The sequence below is a fragment of the Morus notabilis genome, unplaced genomic scaffold (assembly GCF_000414095.1).
Source record: "Morus notabilis unplaced genomic scaffold, ASM41409v2 Scaffold705, whole genome shotgun sequence".
Classification (NCBI taxonomy): domain Eukaryota; kingdom Viridiplantae; phylum Streptophyta; class Magnoliopsida; order Rosales; family Moraceae; genus Morus; species Morus notabilis.
In genome coordinates, this window is record NW_010357938.1 from 329,065 (window position 1) to 345,474 (window position 16,410).

Here is a 16,410-nt window from a genome sequence, read left to right on the forward strand (position 1 = left end):
TACATCAAATGTCTAATTTTAATGTTAAGAATAGTGTCTAATCAATTAAATTATCTCACATTATTTAAAAAATTAAAATATCTTTTTAACTAATTTTTTCTTACTTTGATATTTAAATCTATTAAATAAGTTGGAACGCCCGTTGAAAAACCAAAATTAGCCGGTTGTTTTGAGTCCTTGGTCTACGTAGGTGGAGTGAACATCAACTCTAAAATGAAATATCGTTACAGGAGCTTGAAAAAATAAAAATAAAAATAAAAAAATGTACGCAGAATAGAAACTAAATAGGAGCTTGACATAATTGGGAAAAAAAATACGAGCTTAAATAGTTGGAAAAGAGGCTAAAAATTATTTAGGAACAAATTCTCGATAACTTACAAAGCCAAATGACTCTTGTACTCGACGCTTAACAGAGAAAAATAATGAGAAATTTTTTTCAAAGCTAAAACTAAAGAAAAGGCCTTTCAAACTCACCATGAAATAAGCTATTCAACCTTAATCAACCCACTGTAAACAGAAATTTAAAAATAAATTTTAAAAAGATAGCTTAGAATCACCATCAATAATAAAAGATGAACCCTATACAGCATTATTCCTAAACAATAATATAGCATCCAAGAGGAGAAGGGATACGTCTATTCTTGCAGCTAGAAGGTGAGAATGTTCATGCTTAACTCGGCAACCAATTCGATTAGGAGAATTCACATTTTCAAAGAGCTTTTCAAAAGTTAGATGTGATATCTTTTAAGAATTTTTTACTGTAAAAACTTAAAACTGAAAACTCGAATCGGTAAAATGAACGAGACCTAAAGGAATACAAATTTGATAAAACAGGAATGAGGAAAAAAAAGTGCTTGTAAAACAGGGTCATCGCCTTTCATGGAGATGCTTTGTTAACTCACAAAATGAAAGTTTTTGAGAAGAAAACAAAGATATTGCAGTATCCAAACAAAAATCAAAATACCCTTAGGCAAACTCACACCATAATAAAAGGTACTTCAAAGCTTATTAACACCAACATCCCTCTACAACTCGAAATCAGGAAAAAGAGTTTTTTAAAGTCTCAAGTCTCAACCCTAATGCCATATACCACAGCGAGGGTATGTATCGGTACACCAACAAAAATGTACTCGTCAAAAAAGAAACCCGAAAGGAGGTACAACAGCCAAGTTTCTTTAGTACTTGTAGTCCTTGACATGAAGGCTTTCGGCAGCACCCTCAGCAAGAGTGGCGTCACCCTTGTAAGTTCCGAGGGTCGCCTCTGAGTTGGCCTTGGCCCTGGTGAGGAGAGCAGCCTGGGCCTTGGGAATATTTTCCTCCTTTCCTGCCCATGCCTTGAGTGTGCTCTGCTGGAGTGCCCGTCCGAAGGAGAAGGAAAGCGACCACGGCTTCTTTCCCTTGAGCTTGTTCATGGCGTTGAGGTTCAGGGTGGCCTCCTCCTCGCTCTGCCCACCGGACAGGAACACAATAGCCGGAACAGCTGCGGGTACGGTACGTTGCAGGGCACGGACTGTGTGCTCAGCAATCACCTCTGGTGCAACCTTTTTGGCTTCTGATCCGGGGGTAACCATGTTGGGTTTCAAAAGGGTTCCCTCAAGAAGGACATGATGGTCGTTCAAGGCCTTGTAGACGGCAGCAAGAACGCGTTCGGTCACCTCAGCGCACTTCTCGATGTCATGGGGTCCATCAACAAGGATCTCGGGCTCAACAATGGGAACAAGACCGTTCTCCTGGCAAATAACAGCATAGCGAGCTAGACCATTTGCATTTTCGTTGATGGCCAACTGAGAAGGCTCGTTGGGGCCAATATTGAGAACAGCACGCCACTTGGCAAACCGAGCACCAGCTTCATAGTATTTATGGCAACGTTGGCCAAGGCCATCAAGACCTTGGGTTGTGGTCTCACCATTGGTGCCAGCAAGCTCAACAGTACCCTTGTCAACCTTGATTCCTGGGAGGACGCCACCTGCCTTCAAAACTTCAACAAACGGCTTGCCTGAAAGGAATATTAAACAAGGTAAAAAAACACTGTTTAAAAGAGAACATTCATTTCTGGTTAAGAAGTCAGTGAATATTGCATACAACCGAAGGTTCTTTTGATTATATACACCATTCTAAACTGTTAACAATGAACAAAAGTCAAAATCACCATTATGAAGATGCCGCTGAATTTTCTTCCCAAGAGAGGAAATATTAAAAAGAAAACTGAACAAATTTCCAAAGCACCTAAAAAAATTACCAGCAGCTGTAGATTGGTAAAGGGTTTCCTCGAATAGAATAACTCCACTGAGGTATTGCAGGGCTCCAGGAGTCGTGAAGAGGAGCTCACGCAGAGCACGCCTGTTTGACTCGACATTCTCTACATTGATGCTTGAGAGACGCTTTCCAATTGTGCCAGTTGACTCATCAGCAGCAAGGATACCCTTCCCAGGGGTTCCAATGTAAGCAGCATTAGCAATGAGCTCATCTGCAAGGCAAAAAGATTAGATAAAAGGGAACAAAATTTACAATCATAGATTCTCACCAGTAAAGATAACGAAGGAACTAGTACAGAACACAATGAGCCCGCAAAGGCCAAGAAAAAGATCCAATTTATCTTTAGTCATTGCTCATTACATACTTGTACATTAATCTTTTGTCAATCACAAATTCTGAATAAATAACATGCAAACGGTGGGTCAATGACATGAATGGTTATAACAATAACATAACTGGATAGGAGGCAGAGAAGACCAAATGTTGGAGTACACAAGAGTTTTGAACTATACAAAATGTGAATTGTTTCTTTTTGCAAAACCAGAAAAATTAAGAGTTTCCAATCAGAATACTAATATAAATTCCAGTAATGACAAGAAAAAGGCACGGACTATGAAAGAATGTAATATTACTATACAATGGAAGAATCTAGAACCATCCATCAATAAGTTCAATTTACATAAGGTATTTCGCTATCCAGAATGACTTCGGATTTATGTACTATTGAACTTCACAATAAACAAGAGACATTTTCCAATACAAGTAAAAATGAACACAAACAGATTACCCTCTTGCTAGTTCAAAAGAGCATTACTAAAAAAAAAAAAAAAAAAAAAAAAAAAAAAAACACACACACACACACGAAAGATTAGATCTGCTCCACTAATGAAGCCCCAAGAAGGATCTGATGTCGAACAGAAAAATAACACAAAATTTCTAAAGGTCATTTTTTATTCGAATAAAAATAAATCCATGAGTAAAACCAAAGCAATTTTACAGCTTGCATATCTTCATCACTGAAACAAAACATACAAATCAAAAGTTTATTTCTACAACCGGATTAATTTGTTATTTGTGTATTCCCAGATCAAAAAACTAAGCTTGTGTTGTGAATCTTCTAGTCCGAATTTTTTCCTCAAAAAAAAAAAGTACGAATTTTTAGTTTGTGTGCTTTTCTTTATTTTTTATTGGTCAGCAAGATATGAATATTTAAAAAAACAAAACAAAACAAAAACTCAGGATCCGCACCCACAAACAAACACAGACAGAGATAAACAAATAAATAAATTACATACAGATCCAGTGTTTCGGATACTAAAGTGACAAAAACCAGAAAGAATAATTAAAGCAATAAAAAAAAAAGAATTTTATATCTGAAAGAACGGGAAAAAAATTTAAAAAAAAAAAAAAAAAAAACCGCAATAATTGAGCACCAGAAAAGAGCTCTTAATTACTCAAAAAAAAAAAACGCAAAATCAATTTCACAAACCAGAGACGCCATAATTCGAGATCAGAATTACAAGTAACAGAAGTGAACAGAAAAGAGATCAGAGCAATTCGCTAAAATCAACAGATTAACAAATTCTAACCCGAAGTAAACGAAAAAGTAAAAGAAGCCATAGATCTAGGGTGGATTACCTTGGTATTTGCTCTTGAAGGCAGACATGTTTGATCACGAAGGAGGGTTTAGAGAGAGGAAGTAGGAAGGGTTAGAGAGAGAGAGAGTAGAAATGTGTAGAATTGAAGAGAGAGAGAAAGGAAGGCGAAGTATTCGTGGAATCTGATATATAAGATAGGCTTGGCGTTTTTCCCACGTAATCTGACTTTTACACCGCCGTTGGGCTTTTGATCACGAGCGGTTTTCTTTTCTTCTTTTTACCTTTTTGCCCCTACCATGGCCTATCCTTATACAATTAAAAAAATAATCTCTTTTCATAATTAGGGACTCTTTACACAGCAAAATTGAAATATTAAGAAATTTTTGACATATCATAAAAATAATAAAACTTAATATCTGTAAAATAATTATTATATAATTATATAATTAATAATTATTATGTTATTATTAATATTTGAAATATTTTGATAATTAATAATTATTATGTTATTTTGAGATATTTATAATATTTTTAAAATTTTGCAAAATTTTAAATAAAAATATAAATTTTATCATATATTATAATTATTTCATGAGTTTTGTAATCTTTTCCTAATTTTTGTTAATTTCTAACTTCAAATATGAAATTTTGTCATAATTATTATTAACGTTTCAAGGAATATTTATGGGCCCAACAAACAAGGCTAGAACTGGAAATTAAGAGAAAAGGGCAGATGGAGCTCCTGGAAAGTTCCCAAAAGGCCAAAACCAACTGCTGTCCGTGGTAATCCTTTGGGTCGGAAGGATCAAAACTTTGCTTTTGTTTTCCTCAAAAAGTAAGGCGCGTTTGGTATGCGAATTATATAACTGAAAAGGTGATTAAAAGTAATATAATTATCAGAAAATATGTATTAGCACGTTTAGTTATATATAATAATTTTTTCTCATATTTCTAAACACGTTATTTTACTATGTTCTGTTGGTACAGTGGACTTTTCATTTGCACTCAAATTCAAAAAAAAATTTGAACTTAAATTATAATTTTATTTAAGTTCATATTATTTTATAAACTTTGAGTTTAAATTTGAGTTTTAACTTGAGTTTGCGGTTAAAATCTCAGTTTAAGTTCTCCTTTCAACTCAAGTTTCTAAACTCAAACTTAAATTAATTAACAGTATTTTTTCTATTCTTAAAAACACCATAATTTTTTCGTTTTAATTTCAATTTAGATGATTTTTTTATATGTGTTCACAGTGAAAAGATAAATAAAATCTCACCCATATACCCTATTAAAATTAAGGATGTTCATAAACCCGCAGGCCCAACCCACCCATCCTAACCCAATCCGAAAAATGTAATTTCTAGTATTAAATTTATTTTTTCAACCCATTTAATGTCTGGCCTGAAGTTTTGAGGCGCGGTGTAGGTTGGGCTTATAATGGCCCGCACACCTCAATTCAACCCACGCTCTAATTTGCCTCCTCTAATATCTAACTCTAGGCATGTAACTCATTTCTACCCTCTAATTTTTTCATGTTTGAATTAAACCTCTATGTTTGCTTTATGTTTAGACTAATTTATGAGTGTAGACTAATTATTGTTTGCTTTATGTTTGATGTTAGATGGACTATTTTACTTCATGTTTGATGTTAGATTGAACTTTGAATTTCTATCTGTTTGAATATTGGAGTTATTATTTCTATTTGATGAACTTTAAATGTTGGATTGAATTTTGAGTTTTTGATTCTTTGAATGTTGAAACCGACCACCCAACCCATCTCACACCGCCTTAATCCAAACATCATTGGGTTGTGAAATTTTTCTAATATCGTTGGGGCCAAATATGTGCAACCCGCACCCTTTAGGACGACGGAAGAAAAAGCTCTACTCTGCACCAACTCAACCCATGAATAGCCCTAATTAAAATTTTTCATCACCATTGAGTTTTTATTAAAATATTATCTAAATACAAATTTAAGTTTTGACCCACCTAAACACAAATAGATTGTCAATTCAAATCATAACTCAAAATGTACACATCCAAACACAAACTCAAATTAGAGTCTCAACTCAAACCATACTCAAATACACATTAACTTAAATCAAGATATAAACTCAAGTCAACCTAACTCAAAAAATACAAATAAACAGGCCCTATCTAATTTAATAATACTAGAAATTATTATCCTAAAAACATACTAAAAATCTTATTAGTTTAAGGAATAATTTTTTTTAAGGAATAAATTTAAACTGCAGTTAAAAAAAATCTTAACAATTTTTAAATTTAAATAAAGAATGAAACAAATATTGAGTAAAAAAATCACAAAAAAAAAAAAAAAAAAACGCTCTTATATTCTCTCTCTCTCTTTTTCTATTCTCGAACCAGGTCTGAACGAGCTCTACTCTCTCTCTCTCTCTCCTTCCTTTCAATCTCAGACTAATAGCCAATTTGGTTCATAGATTAGAATCATGAGATTAAAACCATTTTTGATTTACGTGTGTTTTTTGTGAGAGAAAATACTGTAGCGAACCATGAACCATGATTCGAATCAGATAACGAATCCTCCAACCAAACGAGACTTAAATCTGAATGATTCTATCAGGGGGCGTTGCAATACGGCGACGGTGAAGGCTCCAATCGAGGTCCTACGACGGTGAAGGGCTGCAACAGTGGGAACCCCGACGCTGAAGGTCTGCGACGGTTGGGGCAAGCTGCAATGGAGGGGGGTTGAGACGGGCCATGCGATGGTTGGCGAGATGGAACGGAGGGGCTGAGATGGAAGAGGGCCTATGATAGTGGTCTTTCTCGGCGACAATAGCCATGGGGGTGAGGAGGCGATGGCCGGCAGCCGACAGCTAAGCAATGGGGAGATGGGTCTGCAGGTTTGTGATGGTTGGGCAGGTCACGATCTATGGTCGTGGTGGTGTGCGCGGGCTATGATTTTGGGTATTTGCTGAGATTCCCATAAATATGAGATTACTCTAATTTGAGGTAAAGTCTTGTGGGATTTACTTTAAAGTCTTATGGGATTTATGTAAAAATTGTAATTCTTGTATTAAATTTTATTCTCATCTAAAGATTACTGCATATTAAATATTTTTTAGAATAAAAAAAGATTATTGTCACTTAATGCATTTGAATTTTAGAATCATTTTAAGTTTGTTCCATAAATTTTAAAAACTCTCAATTTACGTTTCTTAACTCTCACTTAACCTCTTTTATTATAATAAAAAAATAATAATGCAGTCACATAGTATTTTTTAAAAAACTTTTATTAAAAATAAACAGATAAATACCACATAATCATACTTAAATTTTTTTTCATCTGATTTTAACTGCAATTCTTACAAAAAAGACTTAAGTGAGACAAATTTAACATTTAAAAAGTGGAAATTTTAAAAATTTAAAAAGCAAAATATAAAAATGACCTTAAAATTTTAAAAACACCAATAAAATTGATTATAAAAAAAACTTGAATAAAAAGGAAAAAATTAAATAGCAAAAAGTGAAAAAAATAAAACCAGCCAACCAAATCCCGAAGGCGACCCAGGGTTTGGTTGGTACTTGGTAGGCAATATTGGACAAAAATTAGGTTAGGTTTTCAAGATATTGAACTTTTAGTTTTTTTTTTTATTATTATTATTTATTGTTGGTTTTGTCCCCACTCTTGTATCAGAATGTTAAGCTTGGATGGTTTACCTTTTTTTCACCTGCTAATATTTCCTTTACTTTATTTCTTATATCTTTGTGTCCTCACTTGCACCTGTTGTTTTAAAGCAATACTTTTATTAAATATCATCACTAATAAAATATAAATCTCGTTTATAAATTTTACACTGTAAAATATTCTATTAATGAATGGCACTATTAGAGCCTTATAACATTGTTTGTATATTTTTCATACAAATTTATGCTTGCATTACGTTATAGATTGTTAATATACTGTAATTATTAAAAATAAAGAAGTCAGAAACATCCACTCTTGTTGCAGAAAATTTTGAATGACTCTTGATGGCATGGTTCAAGGCTTCAATCCTTTTTTTTTTTTTTTTCTAATTCAAGCATTTGACTTTCTGGAAGCAATTTTTTTTTTTGCTGATTACTTAAAAAAAAAAAAAAAAACATGCATTTGACTTTTTGGAAGCAATTTTTTTTTTTGCTGATTACATTAAAAAAAAAAAAAAAAAAAAAAAAAAAAAAAAAAAAAGAAGACTCTATATCCAATGTACTCTCGCTTTAATATATTCTACCTCTACCACAAGCAGAACATGATTGAATGGACTCCCCAGCAAATGTCTCCTCTAATTATTTCATTTACTTAATAAAGTAAATGCACATCACCAAGAATCCAACACAAAATTAGTATCTCCATTTAATTTATAATACGTTTTATATTTTTTTTTGGTAAAGTTCTTATATATTATACATTTTCTTACAATGCAATGCCATTAGTGCAGTTCTCCAAAAGTATATACATGCAATATTTCTGAACCCTGCATCGTATTTTAGCTCTTGAAATAATGCAATGAAGTCATACTACATGCTTGATGTTGGATCTTTCTCACCCACCACCTCATTTACTCGTAAGTCAAACACACATAATATTATTAGTTATACATTATATTCAACCAATCGAAACAATATGATCTACACACATAATTATAAACACCGATTTGAGATTGGCATCCTTAAGATCACCCGCAAGCTTTTTATTTATTTATTTTCTTTCTTTTTAAATAAAGAGAAACAGAAATGCATGAAATCCGTCATTTTTGGATGCTCATGCCACCTTATAAGACATAAAGATGGTGTTTACAAATTGAATTCCACGAATTAAGAGCCAATCTGCAATCTAATTACAGGATAAAAAATATCTCTATTCGTTACAAATCTAAAAATTCTCTCATCCTGTCTAATCCAATCCAATTTAAAATTAACGGTCCACAGATTAGATTTTGTGTAAGTTTATTTCTATAATTTAGGGTATGTTCTTTTGGAGTGTGACTTAAATGTAGTTTTTGAGTTGAATTTGAGTTATAACTTGAGTTGAAGTTGTAACTTAAGTTTATGTTTGGTTGTGTACATTTGAGTTATGGTTTGAGATAGAAATCTTTTTTTGAGTTTGTGTTTGAATGAGTCAAAACTTAAATTTGTATTTATATAGTATTTTAATAAAAACTCAATGGTGATGAAAAATTTTAATAGGGTGTATGGGTGGGGTTTTATTCGTCTTTTCATTGTCAATGCATATAAAAAAATCATCTCAATCAGGATTAAAACGAAAAAGTTATAACATTTTTAAAAATAAAAAATACTATTCATTAATTTGAGTTCGAGTTTCTGAACTCGAGTTGAAGGGGACACTTGAACTCGAGTTTTAGTCCCAAACTCGAGTTCAAACTTGAGTTTAAACTCGAGTTCAAACTTAAAAAAACATGAATTTGAATAAAGTTAGAACTCGAGTTATCTTTTTTTGAGTTTTTTAAGAAGCCGAACACACCCTTAGTATTTTAAGGACTATAAAAGGTTCATTTTTGCACCATTGAAAATTAAAATAAACATGTTATAACTTGTATATTTCGTGGATAAAGAAATACTCAATCTTTGAACCAATTTAAAATCTTCAATTGAGATTTTCTCAATTATTACCAATCCAAACAATTTCCAATGCGTCCAATGCGACGTATTGAATTGGTTACATGGATTGAACTGATTAACGGATTTTACAAACACCCTTAAGTATATTATTGTCCAAATTAAATGTGTCTACACCCTTAAGTGCTTCATAGTGGAAAGTGTCGTTGCCACTAATAGCATGTCTCTTACAGAAATTAATAAATTAGGACCCCAAAATTGTTATAAATATCTTAAGGCCCGTTCACTACGCTGATTCGAGTTTGTAATTCGAGTTGAGATTTGATTTTATGTGAGAGCTTTTTACTGTAGTAAAAAAATTAAATGTGACTGTTTTTGATAATTTTTTACTGTAGCAAAACTCAAATTCTAAACTCGAATTGGTGTAGTGAACGGGCCTTACAAACTTTAACTTGATGATATAGGCTCGTTTACTTTGCTGATTCGAGTTTGTAATTCGAGTTGAGATGTAATTTTGTGTGAGAGCTTTTTACTGTAGCAAAAAAGTTAAATGTGACTGTTTCTGAGAGCTTTTTACTGTAACAAAACTCAAATTCTAAACTCGAATCGGCGAAATGAACGGGGCCAATTTGTTGTCGCCACCTACCCCCAAATTATTCCTGGTTTGTTGTCCAAGTTTTCTGAAGAATCAAAGAGCACTAGTCTATTAGACGGTAGCTTTGCAACTAACGGTCAACATTAAGCGTGGATCCAACGCAGATACAAAACGCGAATAACAAGATTTTATAAAATGACGATTACATTGCCTGTTTAGGCATCGGAATATTCTAAAGTATATTCCTCTTTTATCATTACACTGCCCTAAAACTCTCGCATCTAACTTTTGGAGTCTCGAGAGGGCTACCTGCAATCACGTGAGGTATACAATATAAATATAATACATGTATGTATATATATAAGTATGATTGAGGCGTGTTTAGTTCGCTGATTTGAGTTGAGATGTGACTTTATGTGAGAATTTTTTATTATAGCAAAAAAATTAACTGTGACTGTTTTTTAGAGCTTTTTACTGTAATAAAATTTAAATTTTAAACTCGAATCGATGAAATGAACAGAACCTTGATGAGCACTATTATTTTAAACGTAAAATATTAATTCGACGATAACCACCGATAAAAACATGACTATTAAAACACTTTATGTATATTAGCTTGTTAATGTATTATTGAACATTCTTGATATCCAAATCAATCGACTTTGAGAAACATATATAATTGATGTAAACTCCTTCATATAGATTAGCTTGTTCGTGTATTATTGACCATTATTGATAGAATTATTTTCATAAGTAGCCCTCAATATATGTACCTTGTTTCAAAGTGCCTCTTAAATTTTTAAAATGTTTCAAGATGCCCCATGATCTATAGAAAAAGATTCAAAATACCCCTTTCGTCTAATTTTGTCTATATTCGTAACAAATTTTGGTGATATGGCAGGAAATAATTAAATTAAACACAGATCCTCAACTCATCTCTGGCACCGACAAAGATCATTCTTCTAGTTTCTTTTTTTTTTTTTTTGAAATACAGAAAGGAAAAATATACAAAATAAAAAAACAAAAACGAATTTGAAAAAAAAAATGTTGGAGACGCCATAGCAAGAGCCCAGCCCACATCGGGGATCGTCTAGTCGCAAATGGCGGATTGCGACCCACCACCTCCTCCAATCGTCCAAATCTAGGTTTCCCTCCATCCGGTGAAGACCTCGCATCAGGCTAGTCCTCTCGTGAAGAAATCCCACCGTCGCGCCACTTGCTCCTGCCGCTTCAAACAAATCTGCCCTACCACTAACACTTAGCTCTCATTGCACCCATCTTCAATCTCTATTAGCACGAGACTCTTCACATGACGCTCAGCTCCCGCAATGAGCAAAAAGACGTTTTTCTTTGTAAAATTGGTGTTTTAGATCTTGATTAGAAGTTGAGAATGTCGAAGAAAATAAGAAAAGAAGACTAAAAAAAATATGAAAAAGAAAAGAATATGTTTGAGATAAATTACTTGAAAAAATAAAAAAAGAAAGTGTTATTTTTCAGTCAAATTGATTTCTTGAAGAATTTTTCTTCAGTTAATGCTATTATTGTAAGAGTTTATGTGATTGAAACCAAGGTGTGTTTGGAGATAAATTACTTCTCTTTTAGAGCAAAAAATTATTTCTTTTGATGAGTTTAGCTATTCTTTCTTTTATAAATTAATGCCGAAGAAATTCATTTCTGAACAGTATTTCTCTTCTTTTTTTATTATTGTTTCTATTCAAATGCTAATCTGAAATTAGACAACACAGATGGAGCATAACGAAATTGGTCTATAAAACATCACTTAAAATGCGTTTTTAAATATCCAGAGTACAAATTTCCTGTAAAGAAATATAATTTGGATCGCCGCTAGAGATAATTATGAGTTGCTTCAATTGGTTCAAGCCAAAAAAGAAAAAGAAATCCTAAAAGAAAAAAAATACCAATTAATAGTAGCAACCGATTAAGAGTTTAAAATTTAAATAATTGGAAAAAGGGTTATAAATTATTAAAGAACAAATCCTCGACAACTTACAGAGCCAAGTGACTCCTGTACTCAGCCTCTTATCAAAGAAAAATAATGAGAAATTGTTCTCAAAGATAAAAATAAAGAAAACCCTCTCAATCTCGCCATGAAAAAAGCTATTCAAGCTTAATCAATCTACCCAAAACAGAAAATTTAAAAATGAACCCCAAGGATTTTGACAGCCTGGGCCTCATACACGAAAGGAAAAACAGGAAATAATGCCTCACAGTTCTTTTTGCCAATGAAAAACTTCATGCTCAGTACTTGTAGTCCTTAACATGGAGGCTTTCGGCGGCACCCTCGGCAAGGGTGGCATTGCCCTTGTAGGTTCCGAGGGTCGCCTCTGAGTTGGCCTTGCACCTGGTGAGCAAAGCAGCCTGGGCCTTGGGAATATTCTCCTCCTTTCCTGCCCAAGCCTTGAGGGTGCTCTGTTGAAGAGCACGTCCAAAGGAGAAGGTAAGAGTCCATGGCTTCTTTCCCTGGAGCTTGTTCATGGCATTCAGGTTGAGGGTAGCCTCCTCTTCACTCTGTCCACCAGACAGGAACACAACAGCGGGCACCGCAGCTGGCATGGTGCGCTGCAGGGCACGGACAGTGTACTCAGCGACCACCTCGGGTGCAACCTTTTTGGAATCTGATCCAGGAGTGACCATGTTGGGCTTTAAAAGAGTTCCCTCAAGGAGGACATGGTGGTCGTTCAAGGCCTTGTAGACAGCAGCGAGAACACGTTCGGTCACCTCAGCACACTTGCTAATGTCATGGGGTCCATCAACAAGGATCTCAGGCTCAACAATTGGGACAAGACCATTTTCTTGGCAAATGATGGCGTATCTCGCCAAGCCATTGGCATTCTCATTGATGGCCAGCTGAGACGGCTCGTTGGAGCCAATATTGAGCACAGCACGCCACTTGGCGAAACGGGCACCAGCTTCATAGTACTTCTGACAGCGCTGAGCAAGGCCATCAAGACCCTGGGTGGTGGTCTCGCCGTTTGTTCCGGCGAGTTCAACAGTACCCTTGTCGACCTTGATGCCGGGAAGGACTCCACCTTCCTTCAAGACCTCAACAAAAGGCTTTCCTGCATTACAATGAACTTTCATGTTATAAATATAAGCACCATATACGGGCCATTATCCTAATCTACTATCCCTTCATTGTACATTCCTAGATTGCATAATAAGAGTGTCTATTATTCTAGACAGGCACAAGGGCAACAATAATCCGATAAAATATACACAAATATACATATCGATTTGCAAAAAATTGTCAAATTCCTTTTATTCAAGAAAAGTTTAAGAACAATACCAGCGGCTGTAGATTGGTAAAGGGTTTCCTCAAAAAGGATTACTCCACTGAGGTATTGGAGGGCACCAGGGGCGGTGAAAAGGAGCTCACGCAGAGCACGCCTGTTTGACTCGACATTCTCTACATTGATGCTCGAGAGACGCTTTCCGATTGTGCCAGTTGACTCGTCAGCCGCAAGGATACCCTTTCCAGGGGTTCCAATGTAAGCAGCGTTGGCAATAAGCTCATCTACAGCACCCAAACCAATAAAAGAATCACTACATTTTAAGCAGAAATATCACAAAAGCACCCAATTTAAAAAAAAAACAACAGAGGATTAAAAACTCACAGACCCACAATATATATATATATATAGTACACGCATATACATACATATATACATACATGCATGATATATAGAATGAAAAGGAGAATATAATAATGGCTTAAAGGTTCCAAAAGTTTTTTTTTTCCCCCTAAAGCTCGGGTTTTTTTTTAACTCCTAAAATATTGCTACTATCGATCTTCCAAATCAAGGAAAAAGAAATCAATTTCCACATCAACTCAAGGGCAGAGATCAAGAATCAACAGAGATTATAATCAGATACATAATCGAATTCGGATAAAAATCAAAACTAAAACCGATTTCCAACAAATACGCATCAATAGCACACAAAAAATCAGATTTGCAATGTAAAAATCAATAAAACCCGGTCAAAATCAGATCCTATTTCAGTACGAAAAAGAAAGCTCAGATCCAAAACAAAGGCTATAAGTTTAGGTGAGAAACGCAGATCTACGCAACGCACAAAGAAAATATCGAGAAAATACAGCGTAACAACGAATCGAAAGTGAAAAAAACGAAGGAATTGAAAGGGGATTGAGGAGATTACCATAGTATTTGCCCTTGTAAGCAGACATTGTCGGAGAGATTTCGAAAGATTTTTGGGATTTTGATTGAGAAAGAATGAATGAGAGAGTCTATCGCTGCGTTAAGACACGATTGGTATTAGGGTTTTAATACGAGAGTTTAACCTCGGAGTTCACGCCCTCCCCTATGTGGGCTTTAGCAATTTTACTCTTTTACCCTTTTGTTTTTTTAATTTTTTAAATCTTTTCATAACCAACGAAAATATAGCCAGGTGAGCCCAGAGTAGGACAACAATAAATAAATAAAAATTCGAGTATTTTTTTTTTTTTATAAATAAACTACATTGTTGGCACCATGAATTTTTACTTTTTATATAATACAACTTAAAATATAATTTTGCCTAATTGACTTTCAAACTAATAACAACTAAGTTTAATAGCTGATAGACGTAATCAAATTAATAATTTGAGATAAAAAAATTCACAAATAATTTAATTTGAAAAATGATGAGTTTTATTTTTAATATGCAATTATCGTGCTCCAAACGGTCAATTTAATAACTCTAGTTAGCTATTAAACTTTAGTTGCTATTAATTTTAAAGTTCATGTATAATTTGATAAAATTAAAAATTTAAGGTGATTAAAATTGAAAGTTATGTACAATAATGCAATTTACTCTTTCACTTCCTAACTTTCTTTTTCTGAGATTCAATAGCGAGGATATTTGAGTAATTGGCCGAAAGACTCGACCAAAAACAGAGGCATTGTGTTTGTTGGGCATTCTGTGGGCAATTGTAATAGGAGCCCAACCCACCTGAATTGAGAAGGGTATATTTGGTAATAAGAATGAAAATAAGGTAGGTGCAACCGTAAAAACCGTGAGCGACGCTGATACCAACAGGAAAATCACGTTTTTCCGATTATTAAAAAAAAATATATATATATATATATATAGAGTGTGTGTTTAGAACCGTTTTAAAAATAATTTTACACGGATTTTAAGAAATAAAAATAAAAATAAAATGACGTTTATTTAATAAATATTTTAAAAATAAAAATAGTGAGAATGATTTTTATGAAAAAATTGAAAAACAATTGAAAATTATTTTTACATTTTTATTTTTATTTTTAGTATTTATTAATAATATTATAATATATTAATTAATAAACACGATTTTATTTTTTTATTATACTCAAAATAATCTATTAAAAAATTAACTAAATTTAATTTTAGAATCGGTCTAAAATAATTCTTAAAATAATCTCATTTTTATTTTTTATTAAAAATAAAATCATTTTAAAATTCATTCTAAACACACCTGTAAAATCTCGTTTTTCCTCTATCTCTTTCTTTTTTTCTTTAAGAAAATATAAAAAATGCCTAAAATGAGAAGAAGAATGCTAAAATAACGAATGCCTCTTTCCGGTACGAAAATCTTAAGCCGAGGTTTTTTTTGTACTAATATTTTTCATTTTTTAATTATTAATTAGATCGTCAATGTTGTTGTATCTATTTTTGTTTCTATACAAAGACGATCTGGAACCCTTCATTTTTAATCTGACAGTTTAAACAGAAATTCGTTATCAATACCAAATAATTACAGTTATGTGACGTTTTGCAAACTATAAAAAGATTTATAGGAATCTGAGAAAACAAGGTAAAAAATATTATTTAATTTAAATATAATACACATTTTAACATTCTCCTTTAAAAAAAATAAACCAACGGTAATACGTTATTACATAGTGATTATTGTCCATAATGTCATCTTTGTTCATGTGTCACGCCGAACAATATATTTGTACAATTTTATATGTAAATTTATGTTCATATAGTTTTGTGTCTCGAAAACCAAGAGTTGCTTATTATATATACACATACGTGTATGTACATAAGTCAAGCCAGTCTACTTATATTCTCATTAAAAAAAAAAAAAAAAAAACCTGTTTATTTATATATAAATATAGAAGGAAAATTAATAAAGAAATAAATTACATGAAGAGGGCTGGCATTCCCCTTTGATATTACAGACAAATAACAAGAAATGCGATCCCTTCGTGCAAAGAGAAAGAAAATAATAATATGTGAGAATAATTATATAAAACTCTCCACCTTTTGTGGGTCTAAAATGACAACTTGCTTGCAAAAAGATAATATTCTAACACTCTAATGAGGGCGTGGATCCAACGCAATTTATAAGGAATGATA

General features: G+C 33.2%; 2 protein-coding genes across 2 annotated transcripts; both read right to left on the reverse strand.

Moving 5' to 3' along the window:
- Positions 1-854: 854 nt before the first annotated feature.
- LOC21396971 (fructose-bisphosphate aldolase 6, cytosolic) lies at positions 855-4,029 on the reverse strand. The gene is made up of 3 exons (XM_010091112.2): positions 3,895-4,029; positions 2,240-2,467; positions 855-1,996 (listed from the first exon to the last, which is right to left on the reverse strand). The coding sequence occupies exons 1-3, from the start codon at positions 3,920-3,922 to the stop codon at positions 1,176-1,178; spliced, it is 1,077 nt and encodes a 358-aa protein (XP_010089414.1). The 5' UTR covers positions 3,923-4,029; the 3' UTR covers positions 855-1,175.
- Positions 4,030-11,997: 7,968 nt separating this feature from the next.
- Positions 11,998-14,339, reverse strand: LOC21396972 (fructose-bisphosphate aldolase, cytoplasmic isozyme). The gene is made up of 3 exons (XM_010091113.2): positions 14,224-14,339; positions 13,352-13,579; positions 11,998-13,124 (listed from the first exon to the last, which is right to left on the reverse strand). Exons 1-3 carry the CDS (start codon positions 14,249-14,251, stop codon positions 12,304-12,306), a joined length of 1,077 nt encoding a protein of 358 aa, XP_010089415.1. The 5' UTR covers positions 14,252-14,339; the 3' UTR covers positions 11,998-12,303.
- Positions 14,340-16,410: the final 2,071 nt, after the last annotated feature.